Raw genomic sequence first — 19,248 nt, 5'->3', positions numbered from 1 at the left:
CATCGTTATGTGATACAATAATTTTATTTGAAAGGCCTCAGCCCAATCAATATAAAAGCTGAACTGGATTTTCACTCTGGGTGAGTCTGCTCATTCGTTTACAACAATAAAATATGGGTGGCAGAGTTTAACCGAGGCCGTGCCAGCTGTCAAGACGAGCGTTACATTGGTCGACCAAATGAGGTGACAACTCCTGAAACAGTTAGGAAAATCCACAGATTGATACTGGTCGATCATCGACTGAAAGTGCATGAGCTAGCAGGCATTTCAAAAAGCATGGTACATCACATATTAAGTGAAAATTTGGATGAGAAAGCTGTGTGCAATATGGGTGCCGGGTTTGCTGAAACTCGAACAAAACCAGTGTCGTGAAGATGTTTCAATTGAGTGTTTAGCAAAGTTTCACGGCAACAAAGCAAAATTTTTGTGCCTTTTCATAACCATGGATGAAACATGGGTCCATTACTTCATATCAGAGATAAAGAGCAATTTAACAATGGATTCAAAAGGGAGAACCGGCTCCAAAGAAGGCAAAGGCCGATTCATCTGCAGGCAAGGTAATGGCATCAGTTTTTTAGATGCCCGTGGGATAATTTTCATTTACTATCTTGAAAAAGGAAAAACCATCAACAGCGAGTATTAATTGAACTTATTGCAATGTTTGAGCAAAGAAATCAAGCAAAAGCGATGGAATTTGGCTGAGATGAAAGTATTGTTTTATCAAGACAATGCATCAGCTCACAAATCCGCTATTGCAACGGCAAAAATTCATGAATTAAAATTTGAATTGCTACCTCATGCACCCAGTTCTCCAAATTTAACCCCTTCGAATTATTTTCTGTTCGCAAACTTGAAAAAATGGTTCGGTGGTCAAAGATTTTCCAACCATGAGGAAGTGATGTTGGCAGTTAATGGCTATTTTGAGGAGCAAGACAGTTCTTATTATAAAAAGGGTATCGAGCCTATTGAACATCGCTGGGAAAAGTGTATAGAGCTTAGATTATGTTGAAAAATAATTAAATTTTTTTCCAAACTTTTTTGTTTTCTTTGTTGTGTCGGGTACATCTGGGACCACTTTGGTATAGTCGAGAAGTAAATAAAAACAGTAGATTTGCGTACGTGCTTGGCCCACCTGTGCCAGGTTTTATGGTAAAATATTATTTATTAATAGACTCAATCGCGTAAAGATGATTCGTTTTTTGATATTTGAGACCAATCTCAATTTTTTCAAGAACTTTGATCCATACTCATGATTTCATTCCCAAGAAATTTTGCGCACGTTCCATATATGTTTTCTTCCTTCCATATATCAAGATTTGCTCTGGGCTCCTGAGCCATTTTTGCCCCGAGTAACTTTCATTTTGCATGAAACTATATTTTATGATAGTAAACGATAAATAATATCAAAATATCCCTAGGGATCGTACAAGGACCAACGGATCGTTATTACATATGGAAAGTGGTAAGGGGAATTCGTCAAAGGCAATTAATGATAATGAAAATCTGCCCCTTCCATACAAATGTGAATTATCGCATTTTAGGAGAAATTTATAAAATTTTCGGAAGCCTTTAAAACCGTCAAAGAAATACCAGAATATCGGACTAAACAAATCCGATCAAAAATAAGGAAGTAAAGAAAGCACCCGAAAAATGACAAACCAAGTCTAGATATATTTTATTCAAATTTCATTTTCGAAATAACAACCTTCAGCAAATTCTTTTCATCTTCGTCTTCTACAAAATTTCTTTTATCAGATGCCGTTTTGAATCTTATAGGCATGAAGGGATACCCGTAATTAAGACAAGCTTAGACTGACCGAATTCCAGCTATCACAGCGTCGATGCTTGGCGGAAGGCAGGTTACTAATTCACCAGTTAGTGATCAGTGAATTTCAGCTTTTTACGAAGCTCTACGAGATGGCATTAAAGTAACACAGTAACTTTTAACTGAATTTCAATTCAATGATTCCTTTTTCAATTATATCAGTTTTCTCCGACAGAATTTGATTAAATATGTTTATAGAAATAGTATAATACTTTTTATTGAAAAGCATCTGCCGCAAATGCCACGAGAGCAGGGGGTTTGGAAGAGACAGCAGTACTGGAGGTGAGGATGAAGATGGTCTTGTGCGGCTTTTGCTCGAGAATCGTTTGATCTTCTTCCTATAGAAAGCAGCTGTTTTTGAACTCTCTCTATATCAGTGGCATCCTAAACTAACACTTCAACCACAAATACTTGAAAAATTCTTGGAGGGGCAAAATGTATTTTATCACTAAATCAAGTCACAATGAAATATGAAAGAGGGATCAAAGTGCAAAATTGTGGGGCGTTAGTAAGCACAGCTATGTAATTGTAAATATTCATAGAAATTCTGTGTAATTCTCCCAAATTATTTTATGCTTTAAGTATTACAAATTTAAACTCAATGTTTAAAAAAATAAAAAAGAAGAATCTGGTGTCTAAAGGAGAGCTCTTTTCTTTCTGAGCAGACTAACTGAATCAAGAGGGAATGCATATTCATAATATGTATGCGGTTTTATGTGAAGGGTATAAGCAGTAAGCATGACGAAATAAAATCCTCACCCTTAAAGTGGCATTCCGACCTACTTTCTCTTTCTTTTGTGTTCAATTTTAATCTCAAGGGGTACATACAGGTATAAATAAGTAAAAATTAAATCACATCTCTTTTAATGATCGACAGGAGTTTTATCGACTGGAAACTTCGGGCAGTTGTGTAATATCCTTGTCGATGTTGCTAGTCATCGAGGACTAGGCGGACTACTAACTCGACTTTACTTTCGAAAAAATCGACAAAACCAATTTTACTACTACGCTCCAAGGTAGCTCTATTATTTTAATCGTGGTTTACGCGCAGGTCCACATTACCCAAAAGTAAATCGAGAGTAAAATGGAAAAATGCCATGATCTCGATTGCCGGACAAGTAAATTTGAAAAGACGATTCGAAAAGGGCTCTCCCGTCGACACTGAGGAGTGCACTACGTACTCCTCTCCATTCACACTCACTAATGCGGAGATGTAACGTTTTGTTCGTGCAGTGATTGCCGACGGCCAGCTACAGCGACGCCGGATGAAAGAGAGGTAGCCCCTCTAGGCGAGGGGAAGGGAGTCAGCGTCTACGCGTGGACCTCAGGGAAGCAAGCGACCGGCAAGGACGTCAAGAAGCGACCGCCTGGTCGAGAGGGGCAGGGGGAGAGCGAGAAGAGATCGTCGCTGATCGGGAGATAGGGGAGGGAGGAGGAGCGGGGGAGGAGACGAGGGAGTCGCAATGAGAGAAGAAGAGCGCCACCTCAAGGGGCACCCCTCTATATAGACACCACAGTCATTCACTCCCGCTGGAGACAGGAGCGTTGGGCGCCCGTCTGGTCCACTTCGTCGACCTTCCGACTCGTCACAATTGCGTCTTTGCCGCACCCGAGCAGCCACCTCGACGTGCTCTTGTGCCTTCGTCTTCCTGCGCAGTGCCACCGCGCTCGAAACCCCCTGGGTTTTCCCCGAGGGAGAGGACTGGGATGAAAGGGATTGGGTAAAAGTGTAACGACGGACTTGTTTCTCGTGTGACTCAACGGATTACAGACACAATTAATTGGGTGGAAAATAGTGCTCTATCATGGAAAGCCCGGGACCAGCCGGGAGGACCCGGATGAGCCTGGTGCTACTGGCTTTGGTCACCCTAGGGACGGGAGTTAACGGGGGTAAGTGATTTTTTTTCCTTTTCCTTTCTTTACACAAGTGAAATGCATGAGTATCACTTTACTGGTAATTTCGTCACATATTTGGTTCATCAATTTGAATAGAAAATGTATGCGGAAAGTAAGGATAGGGAAGGGGAGGGGAAGTGAATTTTACATTTGGCCTCCCTAGCGATTGTTTTGACGGTAAAAAATCTTCGTTGTCCTTGTGAATGAATAATGATACAAAATTTTCAATTTCGCATTGGATTAGGCGAATCGTTGCCGATGGAGCAGGCGTTAGTTATTTATCGATAATACGCGCAAAGAATTCATATTTCTCAGGGATTGTATGCTATGAATAACTTTGACTCATTCACAGCCAATCGAGGAGATATGAACCACATTAGTTGACAACAATTTTTTGAAATGATTAGTTCATGGTTAATTAATGTATTTGGAAGGGGTGAATTAATTTCAGTTTAGTAATTCAAATAACAGCATGAAAATTATGCAGCTAATTGTAAAACCTAGGATACGTAGTAAGTAAATTTTATTCATTTCTCTAATAAAAATTATTCATATAATTCATATATTCAGGTAACCATGAGTTATAATAAAAACAACCGATTAATTTAACTTTTTCATTCTTTTTCCCTGGTAACACTATCCTGGTGCGGAAGCAGAGTAGACACATTTTATGTCAAACCTCAATAACCGCAAAGAAACTCAGTAAAATAGAATTTATTCTTCCTTAAAGAAATTTAAAAAACTTTTACTGCCCATGGTCGAGACGGTGTCAGTAAAATCCTTGGGAAGCCCATTCAAGCAAATGAGCACATCGCATGAGGACCGTCATGCTAGTAACATACGAATTATCGTGCCTTAGAAAATCATCTATATATTAAAAAATAAGGAATGATGACTGTCATATTCACAGATGACAAAAGGTCAGTATTTAACTGCTGCTCACACGTGCGTATCCAAACATGCGCCATTCCTCCCACTCCTCCTTTCCCTCTTCTGAGGAAATTTATCGATCCTCCTCTGCCGAGGAACAAAATAACTAGAGTAGAAATCATCGTGATGAAGCTTAAATCAATCAGAATAAGCTTTCACAGGTGGATTGTATACAGAAGATAGCGTTCACTCTGAATGTTTAGCTCCCAACACAGGTGAATATAATGATGATCTTCGGAAATCAATCCAAGCCTTTTCCAAGCTATGTGATTCTTTGGGCTCAGGATCTTCCTGGGGAATCTCACAGGCGGTATAACGAAAGGAACCAGCCCAGCTACCCGGATTTGTGATTTTAACTAGTCGTTGGGCTTTGCATTAGGAGAGATCTATCTTCAACTATCAAGCCAGTCTAAGAACTGTTAACTGTGTATGTAAACTAAATCATACAGTTGCTGAAGAAGTGAGTTCATACAATACTATTGAAATAATATGCATCTTACACCACAAGCACTAAGGAGTTAGAATAAATTTACTGCACCACCAATTTTTTTCACTATCAAAAGAAAAAAATCGTTTGTGAAATTGGCATCACCTTCTCAGAAACGTCAAATCAAAATACTTTTTGATAAATGAAACTTCAGAACTCAATTCCACTCTTATTTGGAACCGCCTGTTCCTCCACGGATATTTTATTGTCCAGAAAAACAAATTCAGTTTTAGGAAAGAAGTACCGAAAAACATTTCGAATTTACGGTAGCCTACGGTCAGCATTCGAGAGTATGTGATTTTGCAAATGGCTGCGACATTGCATTAGTTAATAGTAAACTTCTCAAATTTATATATTAGTTACTCCACAAGTTACATTTTTTTATCCTAATGTAGAGTACCATTATAGAAATTGCCAAAGTGATTTTCCTCGACAGTAGACGAAGCTTAACAGAGACTTTTCTGGACACCTTTTTAAAACTGCGCTGAAAAGAAATGACTAAGTAAAGGCGACTCCGCCGATGTTTTTTGCAAAATATTCCAATGGCGTAGTATGAACCCAATCAATCCTAATCAATGAGGCGGAAGGCGGAAATGCGCAGCGAGATCTATCAGTAAGAATACCATATCACATAAACCTTAAACGGCCTTGCAAGTGGTGATAAAAGATCAAAGGGCACTTGAAAACTTGAACCCCAATTTTTTTAGCATCCATTGTGTGAATTAATGACCAGATAGCAATTATAGCGTACCATTCCAATTTTTTCAAAGCTGAATATTTGTTAAATTAGCTTCTTTGAAACATTAATTCATTCATGCATAGCGTATTGAATATTTTGATAAAATGAATATAAAAAGTAATTCATAGCCAATGTAGCATTAAGTCTATCTAATGGCCCTTCCATTCTGGTCCTGATTATTCTATTCTTCTTCAGAAATGCATAATAAACTTGATTCAAGGCACACCCAACAAGTCAAAAAGTAGATGCTGCATAATATTTCACTAAATCATACAATTTTCGGGATCATTATGAGTAGTCGTTATGCTTTTAAGGTGGCGTGGCGACGCGGATCATACTGCATCGCTATATTACGGTCAAATCATTTCAGGACAATACATATTGCATCAGTTTCTTCTCCTCGAAGTTCGTATTACCCGGAAATCCCGTAGACCACCGAACGATTAGGATATGTATGCACGTATAAGAAGGTATACTGACAATTTTTAACAATTACGATATACAGGAAATCAAGGCTATCTAAGATGAAGAGAAGGTGGCATAAGAATCCCAGCAATAAATAGTCTTTGTGAAAAGACGACCAACCGAACGCATGGACTAGTTTCGGATCCAGCAGATTGTGTACTTCACTCGAAGTGTTCCCCAAAGACTGGACAGGAAGTATCAGATCCATTGCACAGATCCAGATCAGATCCAGAGCACATGAGGTAGCAAACTTGTGCATATGTATGTTTGGAATTTAACGTAGATGCCAAAGTTAGAAAATAAGTTTTTCGGCGCCTGAAGTAGCCGTTGATGCATTCAAAAACCATGTCTTGGAGGTACCTCAATCGGAGTGGAAAAAGTGTTACGAAAATTGGTTTGAGCGCAAGGAAAAGTGTATTGAGTATCATAGAGAACACTTAGAAAAATAAATAATGCCATTTTCAACAATAAATTATTGTCTTTTCATTATTAGGCTGAAAATATAAACAGTAACCCTCGTATTATCATTCCAAATAACGATAAAATTGAAGTAATTCGAAGAACAATCGCAAATTAAGATAGCATAGCAATACTATATTTTGCAAGGTCGAAGTGAATAGTAATTTAATGACTCCGTTGGTGATAACATTTTAAGATTGACCAATATTGATCTAAAAGAATGAATTCTAAATGGGTGGCCACTGAGAAATTTGCGGATGTGTAACGCTGGTGGCATACTCCTACGCCACAATTTCAAGCGTATAGTCACATCGATATGGAAGGATATTTGTAGATGAGTTTGTGGCATGATAAGAGAAGAAGGGTTTGTCGTTGAAAGGAGGTTGATAGTGGGGCACGTCATCAGTCAGACTATCACTGCTACTTTATCTTCTGTATAATCTACCATCTGATGATACAATCCTTATCACTTCCGTATTCAGAGATTGGGTCATGCAAAGATGGATCCAAGGGGTTAAGGATAATCATTTCAGTATGGCCGGCAGGTCAAGTAAACAGGATTGCTAACTGAGCCTCCGTTTTTAACAAATATTCAATCAGGTCATAATAACAACCATAACCTGTATCCCTCAGGTATTTCAGGGTAAAAAGGGTTATAAAATGCCAGCAGAGATCAAGTAAGCATATAATTATGTTATTATTAAATCACTTTCTAATTTTGGTCAGCATATTATTTTTGCGTCGAAATTATTTACTGAAATTTATTAAAATTTAAATAACTTTTGTGCAAACGTTTTAGGTCACATAATAATTAGTATTTTACATCAACTTTATAGCTTAAATTTATTTGTATCACACAAGGGTAGTTTGAAAGGTTCTCGGAATCACTACCAGATGCCAGCGCTAGAGCAACGAGTTTCCTGCGTTGTAATAGGTAATATTTTATGGATAAACACGTAACGCTTACGGTTCTCTGGGAAGAGATCTGTGAGTCGGACACCTCTCTGTTGTTCTTCCCGTCTGGTGATTTGTGAAGATGGAAATAATTGAGATTCGAGCAGTGATGCCGACTTTCGGACATTCAGACTCTGCTCCTTCATATTTCACTGTAGCCAAGTGGACAAACGAGAAGGTTGGACAGGACAGCTTAGATGATGATCCGCGTAGTGGTCTTCCAAAACGTGCCACTAGCACAGAAATTATGGCAAAAGTGCATAAAATGTTCATGGAGGATCGCGGACTGAAAATGCGAGAAATCGCTAAAGCCTTAGGGATGTCACCTGAACGAGTATTTCACATTTAAAAGTGAAATTGGATATGAGAAAAATATCTATTATATGGGTGTCGTTTGTGATCTTGACGCAAGATCACAAACGCATACAGAATGGAAATTTCCGATCAATGTTTGACCCATTTTAAGAGCAACCAACCAGATTTTCTGCGCCGGTTTGTGACCACAGATAAAAATTGAGTCCACTACTACAGAGACAATACAGAATTCAAAACAGTAGAAACATGTTGATTAATCACCACATCCGTTTTTTGGAATAAAAAAGGGATTCTACCGATTATATTATATTCCCACTGGTTAAACAATTACTGGAAAATACTACGCTAACTTTCTGGATCAACTACGGCAAAAGATACACGAAAAAAGGACAGGTTTGGCGAGTAAGAAAGTCATCTTTCATCAAGACAAAACACGCTCACGCTCGTTGTCGTGGCCAAAATAAGTGAACTAAGATACGAATTGTTACCACACCCGCCTTATTCGCCTGATTTGGCTCCATCAGAATTCCATCTCTTCCCCCCGAGCTCAAAAGTTTCCCCAGTGTACAGAGATTCCCTTCAAACAAAGAACTAACAGCCGAAGTAGACGGATATTTTGCAGGCCTGAAGGAATATAATTTTCGAGATGGCATCAAGACATTAAAACATCGCTGGATCAAGTGCATTAGTGTACAGAGAGACTACATTGAAAAATAAAAAAAAGTTTCACTGAGATAAGCCGTTTATTTCTATTCAATTCGGACAATTTTTTAAATTACCCTCGTCATTCTTAAACGAAACTTCATAAATTCAAATGGAAAAGTTAAATCATACTAAATTTATAAATTAGTGACGATGAATGAAAACTAAGTATTAAATGATAAAATATATATACAGCGGCGTGAGAGTGCTCAGAACATTCCAATATCGACCTAAGAGGCATGAATCCACTGCAGGACAATGTCCCGAAACATTCCAAGTCGTAAAATTTACTGAGTACCACGATGTCTAAGAAATTCGCACGTAGCACAGTGAAATTAATTGCCCCACCCTTCAAATTTGCACTGCATGTGACATTTTTAAACGCCAAATAACTTACTACCTGATAAGTGACCTGCGCCACATCTGCCAGATCAAATCAGGGCTGGCCATCGGAACAGTTTTCTGTTTTCAGGAAAAAATCTGCAGATTGAAGGCTCCTTAAACCGAACGGCAGATAGCTTGTCTGAAAAGAGATGTCTTATCAATGTATGCCGATTCCGCCGCGGATCACTTAATTAGTACCGGCAAAGTCTCAATCCGCGTAGGTATTTGCGCCCGTGAAGTTGATTTCCACATTCATATTTACCAGTCATGTGGCCGTTGCTATGTTTTGTAACAATCGTAAAACAACATTATTAAATAGCCAACATGCGTATGTATCTCATCACTCATTTTAAAATCATCTATATTCCATATTAATTTCTGATTTCATAAAGACGACTGCACGAAATTAATCGTGCAATTTTATTCAAATGTTTCTGTTTGAAATAATGATGACGCATTAACGTCCATCGTATTTTATCTCTTTTGCGTACGATTTGTTTACCTATCACCATTAAGAATTCTTTTCTGAAATTATTAAAACCTCGGTTCAAGTCTCTCAGAAGATACGTAATCAGACTCGTGTAATGCATAGAACATTTCTCCCGTTAGATCATTATCCGAATCCATCACTTTACTGTTAAAAGTTACGGAATTCCTAATTCCTTATTTCCCCAATACGCCAACAGGTGCCGGTATTAAATCCATTGCTATAGCAGTGATAAAACGTAAAGCTTGAAATCGATGGAATGTCACCCATGCCGCTAATTTAAGTCGCAAATATCTGGAAATCATCTCACGACGTACTAATTTTTTCCAAGGTTTTCTTCTCCACGTTTTGTTTCCAATGGCCACTACTTCGACTGAATATTCTGCTACGCGTTCTATGTTTAATAATCACTGGACGTAAAATATCCTCTAATTCTCATCCACAATATTTATTAACCATCATAATTTAGGAACTTCCTGCTATATCTTATATTTTTTAAGGTCGTAAAATATTGGAAGACCCATATACGGATCGATTAATACTATTCTATCGTATTTTATAATTAACTCTTAATTTCACGAATATGGCAATCCAACATAACTAAATAGGATAACTTTCGAGAAGTTTTAATCCAAGCCCTGCCCTTTGGATTTGATCAAGTTCCCCTCATCTCGGTTGTCATGACACGCTTAAAAATATTAGTATTACATTTTCATGATACAATAGATTGATTTTTACTTTCCTTGCATTTCCTGGACTTTCAGCATTCTTGAATTTTTACTTTCCTAAAAATTATCATAAATCATTTCAATGTACATAATCCCAAGTAATAAAGCACTTATCTTCAATTTAATCTTATTGTATCTTATATATTGTCGCTGAAGTAAATGTGTACTGGCATTTTCGTTCTTACTCCGAGATCCTTTAAAAACTTGACTTCTATAACTTTCGATTAAACTAGTGATTAAAAATTGTTTCACCTATATTTTTTAGTTTTTTAGTCATAGATTGGGTATTTTTGTCTTCTTTTACTGAGTTTGGTGCGCGAAAGCTTTCAAAATATTATTTTTAGATACAAATTTTCAGGCTGACCATTTGCATGAATGACTGGGAGGATAAAACAACTAAGTCTCAATTCACATTTCCCGGTGCAGTTAACTATTTAAACTTGGGGAAAAAAAATTAATCGCGCTCTAAGAAGACTAATCCTACCGATGTGTTTTCAAATTGGAATCCGGAATCAGAAAATTTCTATGCTCCTGCAAAACAAGAAGCTTTACCAGGAGGCTATGATTTTGAGTTGGCATTTTCTTGTAATTGTCTGTGAAAAACAATTCTCCTTTGTGTTAGGACTTTTCAGCCTTACAACAATAGTTCTAATCTCTCTGATTAGGTCATTAAAATTGTTTCTATATTGTTGAAAAATAATATATGCAGGATTTTATCATCATCGTGTTGTCCTACGGAAAATATTTGTTGATATTTTTTGTTGAGGAAAATCAGATTCACTTAGATTTCCTTATGAGGTCACTCAAATTTTTTGAGACTTTCCAAACTTTATTGATCTAATTTATAATCTCCCTATCTGTCTGTATGTAAGGGCTTTTTATAAATGGTAGGTTGCAGAAAAATATAATCCATTCTATTTTATTTAAATGCTTCCAAAGAACCCGGGAAAGATTAGATAACTTAAGAGCATAACGACTCGTCGGCCAGTCTGGGAGGTTCTCCCTGTTATATTTAATTAAGCCTACAGTTCAATTCGTTAATTGCATAAAAATGAGGCCAAACCTAATGCATCCATAAATCTCAGAGGTTATGGAAAAGTATTTTTCCATTCCCGTTTATGAGTTATAGCCCGTCAGTCAGTTACAGCATTTAAAGTCTCATTGAAAAAAGTTTCAAAATTTACGTTTGGTTTTAAAATATGCATACAATGAGAAGTAATGGAATGAACCAATACAAATGCAAAGGGGTGGATTGAAAACAAAAATATTTCTAGTGGTATAAAAAATTTTGTCATGCCTGGCTTAATAACTTATTTTGGTAAATAATTTATGCTATGTATGTCGTAGAGTTAATGAAATGTATTAAATGAGGAAATTAAAAGCACATTTATGTAACCCTCATGGGTAACTTGATGAATTGTATAAACTGGAAGGAGGTCCTCTTTAGCAATAATGTTGAAAATGTATCATCAGCCCTATCGCATTACAGTAGGAGGGGTCATTTATATAAAATTAGAGAGAATAAGTACAAAATAGATATATTTAAGATGCCATTTTTACCAAGAACAATATGGGATCAAATTCCGACCCATTTAGGGAGGGGGGTACTTTTTGTAAAAAGTAGTCTCGTATTGTCGCCCCGCCACACACTCTAGTGGTGGCTTGCAGGATACTATGAATACATAGTTAATTAAAAGGAGTAAATAAGATAAGAGTGGATGATTGCCACATCTTTGATACTAACTAAAATATAAATATCCATATTGTTTTTTATTTGCGGGAAATTCCATTTTGTAAAGATTAGCATAAGAATGCTTATTTTAAATATCAAGTTACAAAAAATAGTATATACCAGTGAACACAACCATTTCACAGTTACATTTACACTTCAAATACAAACCAGTCAAATGCCGCACCAACACCTGTTAGTTTTGTAAAATAATTTTTTTTAATTCAAAAATTGATATAATCGTTGAAAGTTGGAACAGATTAGGACCTCTGCCCAAATCTCCATCGCTAATACCAACATTGTTATTTCTGACTTATTTTTGTACGTATATCCAATTTTGTTCTTGTAGACAATACTTCCTAACGAAGATAAAAGAAATTATTTTCTTTGAAACTGTGGACGTGTGACCCAAATTGTTCTCTTTACCTCTGATTGAAACTACGAGTAAAATATCGACATCACCCATTCGGCAATCAAAGTAAAGAATTTATAAACACATAAAAATGTTTCTTAATTTAAATTAATTACTTCTTGAGATACAATTGATCCTTGTTCTGGAATATTATTAACATTAGTCATCACATACATGTAATAGTAGACATTTCTACAAATAATATAATGGACCGTCATGAAATATAAATCAGGTAGGAATTACTTATAGTTTCTAAATGTCGACACGAATGTTTCATCCATTTCCCCATTTAATGTTTATAGAACATCCTTGGAATGCCCCTATTTATTTTTCAATAAGTTAAATCTCTTCATATACGAATTAATAGTAAGGCATAATAAGGTATAAAAATAATAAGGCATATTAAAGACTAACATAATTCTCTAAATTGAGGCAGAAATGAAAAATAAAATCTTTCACTCTATTTCTACAACTACTATAATTATTGATGATTTCATTATTCTATATCTTTGAGTGTGGTATCGAATTTTTTTTGCTCAAACAATCAAATAAGCTTCCACCTTTAATCGAGACTTCTCCTGTTGAATTCATGCGAGTGATTTTTTATTAAGTGACAATTGAAGAGCATTCGTATTTACTATACGAAAATCGTCAATGAAATTTGTCTCTCTATTCCGCTTATCTCTTTAAAGCTATACCAAATCCATGTACTAAGGTCGTCGAATAGCCAAGGAGAAAAATAGCTGTCGGAATATACAAGTATGCTTATATACTGGCATGTTCGAAACATGGTTTCAAAGTACAAACTATTGTATATGTTAAGTGGTGAACCGTGGATTTTCCATTTGACAAAATGGAAAACTGCAAAATTGCTCTCATTATTCTGAATGAAAGCTACTCAGTCATTATAAAACAATCCGTTTTACCTGAACAAAAAATTTATCAAATGTTTTTTTTATCTTTTACTTTTAGGATACACGGTGCAAAAGGCCATGAACCAGTGCGCAGGATATTGTAAAGGTATTAATGTATTTTTGTTAGCAAATGCCCAGCATATGAAAGAAGTTATGCGCACTTAGCATGAATATTTATTCTCTGTACTTGTATATTTAACATACTAGTGAAGTGCGTCATTACTTTCGGATATCGACTATCCTCCTTGAGCACCAATACTGTTTTCTTTCAATTTATTATTTCGGCTCGACTCGATTCTAATCTGATTCAAATATTTCTAAACAATATTTTCTCTGTATCATAAAATCCATGAAATATTTCAGGAACATCAAAGTTTAACTATGATCCGGGAACGATTTATCATTATGACTACGAAGTGGATGTATCTTCCTCAATTGAAGGGGCCACTGGCCCCGGAGACCAGCCATCACAGATGATGATAAGAGCAAAGGCTGTTTTGGCCGCACTTGACTCTCCCTGTGACCTGACTCTCACAGTGAGTAATCAAACCCCATGGAGCCCAAAGTTATAAATAGCCCTCGGTTTCTAAGTAACCAAGAGTAAACGTTTTTCCATTTTGTCAACAGCTGAAAGACGTAAAGCTTTTGGATCCTGAGAATTTAGGGACATACGGGGATACGGAAGAATTCGCTGCAGCCCTGCAGAAGAACCCATTACGTTTCTCACTTCAACACGGGAAAGTTGAGGAGCTCTGCTCACTCCCAGGAGAGTTGCCGTGGGTGATGAACTTCAAACGGGGTCTGCTGTCGAGTATTCAGAATTCCATGGACGATCTGAAAGTGTCGCAAACTGTATATGAGGTGAGTTCCTCTGTGATTGATTTCCAGTAACATGAGAAAATAGTTGCACCGTCCATTGCGGTATTCGATAACGCACTAAGATCCATCCCTGTACAAAAAGAGATCTCATGAGTCTTGTTTGTCTGACAGGAATGCTACTCCTTCCAGATAATTTAATGGTCAAGGGTGAAAGTCTCGTATGAGGCTAGCTATTGTATAAACGCTAGAAGATCGACACTAGGAATGTGTCAACTTTAAGCTTGAATTCAGACGTCTACCAGATTCCTTAGCGTTTTAATACGGATATACAGAATAATTTAAGGGCCGCATTAGTGATCGTTCCTTGAGAGACTCCTTACTCCAGTATATTAGGGTGTCAAACCCATATAACACTTCAGACGTATTATTCAGCAAAGTAAATATGAGAAACCTAAATAATGAGATATTTCCCTAATCGTAACCAAATTATCATAGAAGGAGCATAACTTTATTCAATACAATTCAGGAAAAACTCTATCTAAATGTGGAATGCCAAATTTGCAATCTCACCATTATATTCTTTCTAAAGTCAAAGAACTGCGGTAGATACTGCGGAGGGAAGGAAGGGAGGGAAAGAGAGGCCCTTCCTCATTTGGCTAACATTCTCCCCTATATCATAGTCTTCAACATCCCGCTGCCGGTCAATACACCCTTCATCCATTTTTTCTGCCTCCTTAGGATTTCTCCCAACAAACCCCTCTCCTCGCCCACCATACCTAGTACGTCCCCATTTATTTTCCTTTCAGTCCATTTCACCTTCTCCATTCTTCTCCACACCCACCTTTCAAAAGCCTCCAGTCTACGTCTATCCTCCTGCTTCAATGACCACGTTTCCGCGCCGTACATAGCTACGCTCTATATCAAAGTTCTTACGAGTCTCTTCTTAATATCCTTACTCAAAGTCCCTGTCATGAACTCCCTCATCCTTGTGAGAGCCTCTTTGCCTAGCGCAATTCTTCTCCTTACGTCCCTACTACTTCAACCGTGTTGATCCAAAACACTTCCGAGATACGTAAACTGTTCTATCTGCTCTAGTTTTTGCCCTCCTACTTTAATGTTAAGCTTGGCCTTTTTCTTTCTAGAAAATCGCATTACCTTTGTTTTATTAATGTTGATTCTCATCTCATACCTGTCACACTGAATTTCCAATTCACTCAGCAATGCTTGCAACCCCTTGGCTGACTGACAAACTAAAGCTTGATCATCAGCAAACCTAACTGATTTTACGAATTCCCCGCCCACTTTCATTCCTACCTCCCGTTCTTCCCATGCCTCTTTAATCATTTCCTCTACACACAGGTTGAATAGCAACGCTCACAATGGGCAACCCTTCCTCACACCTCTTCCTAACACTGCCCATTCGGACTCTCCGTTCCCCACACGCATCTGAGCAGTCTGATACATGTACAGGTGGCGTATTAGCCTCCTTTCCCTACAATCTATTCCTATTTTCTGCAATATAATCATTAGTTTTTCCTATTCACTCTATCAAATGCTTTTACATATATAATAGCATTGCTCAACTATATTTTAGCTTCGTGATAAAAATATGGAGAAATTGAATTGCTCAAAGGAGTATTTATAATTAATTCATTTGGAAGGACTATATCAGGTAAAAATAACTTAATTATTTTCTGTTCCAAATAGTCTATAAAACGACGTGGCTAATACCTCTAATCACCAAATGTACCTTTTAATACTATGGCATGCATAGAATTATTACAAAATTACCATACTAATCACCATTACGTAGCAAATTTGAGTTAAATAACATTATTGACCATGTTCCATTACCATCGGTTCTAATGCGACGTGGATTTCAAATCACGCAGTACCAAGATTCCGAAAAACTTATGTTAACCCCATAAATATAACAGAGAGATGAATAGATATGCATGCGAGATATGTAAACCTTAAGTGTCCATTTAATTAAAAATATTGACTTGTATTTGCTCTATATTGGTATCGGCTTGTAGAAAATGTCATATAAGATCCTAAGGATTAAGTTCCGAGATTATTGGAAGATTCAGGATCTTAATCCAACGCGCATAGCTCTTAGCTCAAGCTGCATAGCTAACCATATCATTCGTGATTAAAACCTAAACTTTCGTTGTAGACGGACATAGCTGGGAGCTGCGAGACGAGATACACCGCTTTTGCAGACATGTGGTGGGAGGAGGAGCTTTGGGGCGGCGGGGGGAGGGGTAGAAGGGTTAAGGGTGCGACCCCGATGACCACCATCCGCAGGACCAAGGATCTCACATCCTGCTCAGAGAGGACATCATATTTCTTATCGCTCCAAGCCAACCCCACTGGAAGAAGCAAAGCACGTCATATGCTGAGGTACGTGGCAAATTCCTGACTCTGGATTTCCTGTTTCACAATCAAAGGAAAGAGATCAGCGGTTTTGGATGATATTTTTTTTGCAAGATATTATAGATCAGGTACATTTATCTATTAGCTTCTCAAATAACTTGAAAAATAATTTTCGATGGAATCTCTCGCAGCGATTGCCTAATGTCAGTCGTGAATATTTCGTTCCTCAATCACATTACTCTCACAGGAAACGGTAGAAAAAATCGATCAACGTCGCCATTAACTCATTTAGATATTTCATCTATTGAGCATTATGATAACCAATTGCCATTACTCATTATTATTCACCGAAACGGCCATTGGCCATTTAAATGGTCTATTCATGTTATTATAATATGTTTTAGATATCTTTAACTCATTGATATTGACATTTTCCACAAGTGGGTTTATTAGGTTTATTAGGTTTCCTCACTATTTATTCTTCGAAAGCATTTTTTCCAATCTCTGTGGTCAATTCCTCGGCAGGAGCACCCACGAGTGCGAGCAGAGCGTGAGTGAAGAACCCAAGAGCGAGCCCCGCCGCCACTCTTCCAGCAGCGAAGAGAACGAGGAGGACAACGAGGAGTTCACCGCTGCCAAGGTCGGTGGAATCCTCCTGCGCTCCGAGTGCCGAGAGAAGCATCTGTTCGAGCCATTCTCTTACCACGGCAGCGGCGCCACAACTAACGTCACCACTCGCCTTATCCTCAAGAACAAGGAAGCAGCCGCGCCATCGAGGAACAAAGCGAGCCAAGCCATGGCCAGGGGTGAGTTTCTGTATGCTTATCCCCGCAGATTGTGATTTTTTCAAATCATCGTTCCCTGAATCGAATACATTTCTTTTTTCCCTTTCGTGTGAGATATCACGCACAACTTCATAAGAGAAGCGTAATTTGAGACTCGTTAGTCATTGCGGAAAAATTAATTTTCAATTAAGGGGTTTCCGCTGCGTTTATTCACAATGGTTAAGGCTTTCGGGCGTTCCTCCGCGTCAAGGGGTCTCTAGGCGACAGCAGTTTCCCCAGCCATGCTTCTGGAGAAGGGTATTCAGCATTGACACCCATATTGACGCCCGGCTCGACCAATCAGAGCCAATCTAGGGTTCCCAGTCCCCTACGTAAGACGGACAAAATCGACGCATCGTCAGTTCTGAGCTAAAGACGCCAGCAGCATGGCTGGAGAAACTGTTGTCGCCAAGAGACACCCGGACGCGGAGGAACGCCCAAAGGCTTTAACCATTGATTATTCAATACTAATTAACAACATTTTAATAGGTGAAAGGGTGAAACTTATCCTAATTAATTTCCTTTTCTTTAATTCCTGGTTCAAACTCTTAGTGACGGAAGACGTTTCCAAAAGTTAAGGAATAACTGCTAAATAAGTTTTTCCCAAGATTAAACTGCGTATACATGTACCAATCTTATGCTTATTAAGTTAATATGTTACAAACTAAAGTTATTCGTCCGGAAACTTAGGAATTATTAAATTATTTAACCTTGCAGTTAACTGCAAATAAAACTGTCTCAGGAATATTTGCATAATACTTTAAATAATAACAAAAACAATGCAAGTTAGTAGGACGTAGAATATTTCCTTGAATTGAACTCATTAACCATGTTTATTGATGCAACCCGAAATTTTTAATGCAATGCATCCACAGTACATTTTTTACATAAATTTTGTCCAGTTATATAATAGAAGACTACAGCATCGGCCTCCAAATTTTAGTTAATATCTCCCTTGGATAACAATAGAAAGAAAGCATTCTCGATTAAATAATAAAACGAAGAATATAGTAAATTTTTTAAGCTAAAAATTAAGTAAACTTCGTTTATATTCCACTGGTTACCATGATAACCTTTGGAAATTTCTTATGCCCCAAGTAAATTTCATAATAGGAATATTTACTAATTTCTAATTATTACAAAATGATGTCATCATTGGTCGTTCAATCCTAAGATTGGTTAACTGAAGCCCTCCATCCTACCCTATCTGATGCTAATTGGCTTACTTCCTGGTATTTTTTGCAATGTACTCCCTACTTTATATGTCCCATGTATTTATCTCGTGGCTTCCCTCTATTTTTCCTTCTATTATATTCTTCACGAATCCATTGTGGCTCAGAGTGTGGCCGATCCATCTGGTTCTTCTTTTCTCCATGGTGTTCCCGAAGGTCCGTTCTTCGTCTATTCTTCTGTACACTTCGTCATTTCTTATTTTATCCGCCCATTTGATCTTAAGCATCCTCCTCCAGCACCAGGTTTCGAATGCTTCTAGTCGTTTCTGGTCTACTCTCCCGATGGTACATGCTTCTGATCCATAGATTGCCACGCTCCATACGAATGTTTTCACGTATTGTTTCCTCGTTTTAAGTTCTATCTTCTTTGAACACAGCAGCTGTCTTTTCATCGTGAATGCTATCTCAGCTTGAACTATACTTTGCTTGACATTTCTAGTACTTCATCCGTCCCATGTGATGGTACTTCCGAGACAGGTGAAGGAATCCACTAGCTCTAATATGTTTGCTTTCAGTTTGACTACAGTATTCCCCTTCTCTCTTCCACATACTAGGATTTTGGTCTTCGTCT

The 19,248-nt window shown here is 37.7% G+C and overlaps 1 protein-coding gene across 1 annotated transcript in view; it reads left to right on the top strand.

Annotated features, from left to right (window-relative positions):
- The first annotated feature begins 3,466 nt into the window (after nt 1-3,466).
- LOC139689993 (uncharacterized) overlaps nt 3,467-19,248 on the top strand; it is a 55,505-nt gene continuing 39,723 nt past the window's right edge. The window contains exons 1-6 of the mRNA XM_071587158.1: nt 3,467-3,715; nt 13,485-13,532; nt 13,790-13,962; nt 14,054-14,287; nt 16,422-16,648; nt 17,147-17,427. Of these exons, the coding sequence (XP_071443259.1) occupies nt 3,631-3,715; nt 13,485-13,532; nt 13,790-13,962; nt 14,054-14,287; nt 16,422-16,648; nt 17,147-17,427 (1,048 nt within the window). The 5' untranslated portion in view covers nt 3,467-3,630. The remainder of the gene's footprint in view (nt 3,716-13,484; nt 13,533-13,789; nt 13,963-14,053; nt 14,288-16,421; nt 16,649-17,146; nt 17,428-19,248) is intronic.

The sequence above is a fragment of the Hetaerina americana genome, unplaced genomic scaffold (genome assembly GCF_022747635.1).
Source record: "Hetaerina americana unplaced genomic scaffold, ioHetAmer1.1.p SCAF_3, whole genome shotgun sequence".
Lineage (NCBI taxonomy): Eukaryota > Metazoa > Arthropoda > Insecta > Odonata > Calopterygidae > Hetaerina > Hetaerina americana.
This window is presented reverse-complemented; position numbering and strand designations above follow the sequence as displayed.